Genomic DNA, 6,000 nt, shown 5'->3' with positions numbered 1-6,000 from the left:
AATAATAAAAAAAAAAATTAAAAAAAGAAAATTAAAAAAAAAAAAAAAAAGACAGCCGGATCCTCACATCTGCCGAATTCAATCTCCTGCGAAATGCTGTTTTGGTTAAAGCATCTGAAGAAAATGCAGCCTCACACAGATGTATAACTGGAAAAGGGAAAAATATTTAAATAGAGTTTCCATGAATATTCCTTGGTACTACATTAAAACTCAAAAACTGGTGGTTTCTTAAAGATTAGTTGTAATGTGGAATCTGAAATCAACACATTTTTATACTGTTATATGAAAATTTATTGATTTATCTTGCACTTTGAATGGCTCTTTTATTTGTGCACTATTTTGTACCGACAGGCATCGGTTATTTGCAAAATACTGGTTCACCAAGTTACACAGATCTTACAAATGTTGACAGTATTTTAAAAATCACATTTGCAAATATCACCACCAATCTCATCAGCAAAGCCTTCTAAGTTTAAGTTGTCAATCACATGGTGATGGGCATCGCTTTCCAAAATTCTACTTTTCACCTGAAAGTCTGAATTTCATCAGATTTAGGCAACGAGTGGTATCAATTGTTTTCCTTAGAGTGACAAGCTCAACTTATTCATCTTTGAGAGGATATCTGCCGAAAAGCCAAGTCTGAATAACCATGCCGTTATTTCAAGTAAAATGGTGTTCCAGGAAAAAAGTGCCCAGTTAACTCAGCTCAGTGATACAAGCGGCTCTCTTTGAGACAAACATCTTGTGTTAGTATGCAACATGGGTGCTGTGTGCGTACTTCCCGTCTTGCCATCCAGATTGTTTTTAAAAACTTTACTCAAAGGATTTAATAAAATTAATAACTTTTACTGCTTTGTCAAGAACGTGCTTAAGTGAAACTTCGAGTGTGTGCTGATGTACAAGGCGGTGGCTGCTGCTGGCTGATGCCACCGCTGGATTTACGCTAAGGCACCAGCACCTTTCCCACCGCTGCTTTGACTCTGCAATGTTAAATGCAGGCACGGTGAAAAGGAAAATAACACCTTGATATTACTATCAGAAGTGGTTTTGACCTTAGGCACTCCCTGAAAGGGTCTCAGCCCCCTATGGGGCCCTCGCACCATACTCTGAGAACCGATGGATTCAATAATCACAGTACATATATACACGTGTTATTATAAAGTTACTAAAAGGAATTCATTTATTTGAAAACACTTGGATGTTTAGAATACAGCCATCTGTACATGACAAGTCAGGATAGCGGTTTCCCTCGGAGGGGAAGGATCCGGAAGGGGATGTGTGAGGTCCTGCTGATACTTCTTGGTCTGGGTACAAGCTAGACAGAGGTATTCGGTTTGTGAATGTGTACCACACCGTGCACTTCAACATGCACACTTCCAGCATATGTTACATGGCAATGGACATTTAAAGAATCTGTACTTTTTTGGCCAGAGTAAATCTGTGGGAAGTGTTGCTATTGTCTGAGATGGGGAAGACTCAGAGAAGAGTAAGTTTGGGACTAGGGGGAGGAGAAAGAGCATAGTGCTTTGCATATGACCAAATAGAGGGAAAAACTGATAGGTCATGGAGAGAGAAGGCGTAATTACAGAAGAAACATCCCTACAAGGGGAGAAGGAAAAGAATCCTAAGAGTTAGTACTACTTATTAAAAAGTCAAAAATCTAATGTTTCAAGTTACAGCTCCAAATGTCCTTTTCTATTGTTTTCAAACTGAAACCGCTTTTAAATATTCTTTTATTAATTCCTCAAATGGCCTATGCCTATCAACCTTAATTGAATTTCTAGTAATCATTATTTTCAAATTCAGTATTTCATAGCTGATTAAACTATTTCAAGTATTTCAAAGAGCTCTTTCAATTTTTTTCCTAAAGATTTATTTATTTATTTTAGAGAGAAAGAGCGTGTGCATGCATATGCACGTGGAGAGGGGGAGGCCAGAGGGAGAGGGAGAATCTCAAGCGGACTCCCCGCTGAGCGTAGGAGCCTGACTAGGGACTCCATCTCATAACCTTAAAACCCTGAGATTATGACCTGAGCCGAAATCAAAAGCTGGCTGCTTAACTAACTGAGCCACCCAGGTGCCCCTGAGCTCTTTTAATTTTTAAAGAAAATTCCATGTTTCTAAGCTATTAAATAACCCAAAGGACTGTTTTCACTTTGATTTGCTTGCTGCTAACCCTTCCTCAACAATTCTGTATTTATAGTGAATGTATATGAGATTTTAGTTACTATTTTTGAGCTTTTCTTAAGTAAAGTTAAAGACTAAGGTACACTTATCACTCAGCTTCTAACAAACAACATTCCTTAACATGGCTACTAGGAAGGAAAAATAAAAAAGTCATCTACAACTGTGCCCAACTTTGGCAGTTATTAGCCCACTCAGTATCAATTGCTACAGACTTCACAGTTAATGATACTAGCTAGCTTTGAAAAATTGATAGATGTGATGGGTTGGTTATTAAGCAAAATGATCTTTTGGCATATTGGTGACTTGGCTACTTGTTTTGCTCCCGTTAACAAGAGATAAAGCAGCAAATGCAGATACAGGAACAAGTTAGGCTCTTTAATGGGGAGGAGATAAGGGGACTCTTGTCTGACTGCTTCTAATTCTTAGCTAAGTTTGAAACAACTTCATGTGCTATGGGTGAGGGCTGAGATGAGTTGTAGGTTTTTTAAAGAGAAGGAAGGTATGAAGCTATCTAACTGGAGAGTAGGAAAAGGAGTATCTTAGGGAATGTTGGGCTGGTGCTGGGCGCCCGTCTGAGATGCGAGGTCATGAATGTGAAGGGCAACCTGCCCACACAGTAGTGTGTTTAACGCTAGTAACATAAAGGTTGCTTGAGTATAGGAACAGTTAAGCAAATGGTTCAAAGCTTTGCCAGGTGAGTACAATAAACAGGAGGGTAACAGAGTTAAAGGTGTTTGTAAAATAATGATGGACCACTGCCTAGAAGCTGGAGCAATGATGGATAGTAAAAGTGGCAAGGTTCACAAATTTAAAGTCCCAATGGAACCAAAGAATTGTTGGCATGGGAGTATTAGAGCAAGTCAGCTGTAAGATCAGAGTGGGATGCCTGAGCTGGACATCTTCAGAGGTAACCCGTAACAAGGTGAAGGGTACGACCACAAGAGTAGACAGTATGATTGTGGGAAGGGATGGCTAAGGTGGAACGGAGGAAAAGATCATTACGAAATTAGGTGTCAAGGAACTGAGAGGGGCAAGGACTTGGACAGACCACACATATGAACGCTACAGTCATCAAGAATGCAGTCCTGAGTGAGTGGACAGGAAGACTGTGGACCAGGGTGAAAGTCACCAATGAAGGATAGAGAATGACCAAGAGATCAATACATGTCAGAATGGGTCAGGGTACTGTCAAGTCTGATGACATGACCTAGAGAGGGAAGAGAAATGGCTTGAAAGCTGCACAACAGAAAAAGGACACCTACCCCACCCAAAGTACATGAAGCATGAAAGAGGAAAAAAAAGCGTCTATTTGAGAGGCCTACAGGAAAAAGACTATTGTTACGAAACAGCCAGATTTCAATTAGGGAAAGGATGTGAAAAGAACTTTTCAAAGAGCACTTGAGAATACAGGATATATGACACCTTCTGGGCACAGCTCCAGAGGATACCATGGAAGGGTTAAAGAATGAAAATTTCCAATTAAGGAGCTCTGAAATTTGTGCTATTAAAGGCTCTCTACTGTTACTCTGATAAAAATCTGGAAACAATTTCAAGTTTCATTTTTTATCACTGATTTCTGTAAACATCATGCATATGTCCCCCAAACAGTTTTAAGACAAAGTTCACATACAAGCACTTACCTCTATTTCTGTAATTTTTTCAGAAGGATTATCAATTAGGAAACGTGCTAAAGTCCCAGGAGTAGTTCTGTAAGTTAGAATGATTGAGTTTTTAGGGTCCTGACACCACTGAATGAAGAGATCCCTTGAAAATCCACATTCCAGGTCGGGCTGGCTGGCGAGTACCACTTTGGGGCTAGGTACCCGAGCCAAGTCAGAAAGACCATGACATAAAGAGAGATGGCGAAACTGAAATGGATTATTTCTTTTGTCTTCAAAACATCTCATCAATTTGTCACTCATCCATTCTACCTAATATGGGGGGAAAGGATGACCATAATTAGAAAATACTAGATTATAACTGTAATGTCTTCCACAAAGTCTAGAGGTTCATGTTCTATCTTCTTTGAAGTCTTCACCACCAATGGTTCTTTAAACTTGTACCATTCTGATGAGCAGCTTATTTTTTGTTCTGTTCCCCATTAGATCCTCCCACCCCATAGTTCATCCCTAAAAATCCAAATTTGCCTAATTCAGTTACAACTCACCTTAAATCTCACTAAGAAAGCAAAGTATAAGTTTTAAATAAATATCTTACCCAAGATTGCAATTTCAAGGGAAAGAGCTTATTCAGAAAGAAGAGAAAAATGGATTCTAACATTTATATCCTATAAGGTAGGTTCCACTTTTGTCCCCATTTTATAGATTGTGATACCAAGCATTAAAGGAGAAGCAACTTCCCCAATCTGTAAGATGGGGACAAAAACAGAACCTACTTCATAGGGTCTAGAAGGACTAAATGAAATATTCCAAGTGAACACACAGAACAAGTGGTTCACTACCATTATCATCATCATCATCAATCAACCTTTTCAACAGAAAAATAAGATCTAAAGGGCAACTAAAACATTGTTTTCCATAAGTCCAATTTCTGTAGCAAACTTCTGTATTACAAATGACACCATGAAAACAAACCTGGGACTTGGAAAACTCCACCACATTATAGCTGACATTATTGAGGAGTGCCAGTGAGTAGACGCCCAGTCCTGCATCTTTAGTTCTCCAGATTTGATCAAGGAGTTGAGCAAGTTCCAAAACTCTGCCTGCAGTGTCCACTGCTATTAATACATTTCCATCACCTCGAAGTGTTTCCAGGACATTTGCTAGAAAACAAGAATGTAAAATCCACAAAGAACGTAACAATAACTTGCTGCAAAATTAAAGATGACTTTTTCTCCAGTATAAAGACTACAATTTATAAATAAGCAATTATTAGGCTAGGTACACAATTTTTAAAATTCCACTCAGGTTATTACAACTACTTTTTAGTCTATGAATGTATCTTTATAGGAGTGAAAAACAATGCCATTTTAATTCTCAATTATTTTTCACTGAAAAAGTGTGAATCAGTGGTCCCCAGCCCTTTTCACCCATAGTACACATAGAAAATGACATTTGTACAGTGCGCTGGGGCCAATTATTTTATAACTTTGTTATGAATAATTCCCAAATTTATACACACAAATACACACACATTCATACTTTCTCTTTTATACATACACATTTTGTGTGTATGTATGCCTACACGATAAAATATAGATCAAATTCCCTCTTCCAACAAAAGTTATCTTTAGGAGTAGATTTCTTCGCTCTACATTAAAGATGGCTTGGAAACATTTGGTAAAACCAAACTCTAGCAAAAACAAACAAAAAAACACAAGAACTGAATACCTTCTTAAAGCGAATACAACACAGTACACCCTCATGGATCTCCTCTGCTCATTTTTCTTTTAGAGCATAAATTCTTTCTAATAGAGTTCTATGAGCTCTTTATATATTCTGGCATTCCCTAGACATCTACAAGTGAATGCCAGGTAGAGCTAGCTATGTGCTGAATAACAGGGAGAAGTCAATCTCTACCTTATCCCACAAAAGCTAAATTGAAACCAAATAAAGCATCTTTTTGTACAAAATGATGATATGGTCTCATAATATTTTCCCAAAAATATTAGAGTTAGGAGCGCCTGGGTGGCTCAGTCGGTTAAGCATCTGACTCTTGATTTTGGCTATGATCTCAGGGTCCTGAGATTATTAAGACTTTCGTGGGGCTCCACACTGGGCGTGGAGGCTGCTTAAGATTCTCTCTCTCCCTCTGCCCCTCCCCCGCCTCTCCATCTTTAAAAAAAAAATTAGA

At 38.5% G+C, this 6,000-nt stretch overlaps 1 protein-coding gene across 3 annotated transcripts in view; it reads right to left on the bottom strand.

Moving 5' to 3' along the window:
- The window catches only part of CPSF2 (cleavage and polyadenylation specific factor 2), a 32,941-nt gene that overhangs the window by 13,248 nt on the left and 13,693 nt on the right, over window positions 1-6,000 (bottom strand). For all 3 annotated transcript variants that reach the window (XM_034642380.1, XM_034642382.1, XM_034642381.1), the window contains exons 8-9: window positions 4,782-4,969; window positions 3,828-4,118 (exon numbers count right to left, since the gene is read on the bottom strand). In XM_034642380.1, the coding sequence (XP_034498271.1) occupies window positions 3,828-4,118; window positions 4,782-4,969 (479 nt within the window). The remainder of the gene's footprint in view (window positions 1-3,827; window positions 4,119-4,781; window positions 4,970-6,000) is intronic.

This window comes from Ailuropoda melanoleuca, chromosome 14, assembly GCF_002007445.2.
Source record: "Ailuropoda melanoleuca isolate Jingjing chromosome 14, ASM200744v2, whole genome shotgun sequence".
Lineage (NCBI taxonomy): Eukaryota > Metazoa > Chordata > Mammalia > Carnivora > Ursidae > Ailuropoda > Ailuropoda melanoleuca.
This window is presented reverse-complemented; position numbering and strand designations above follow the sequence as displayed.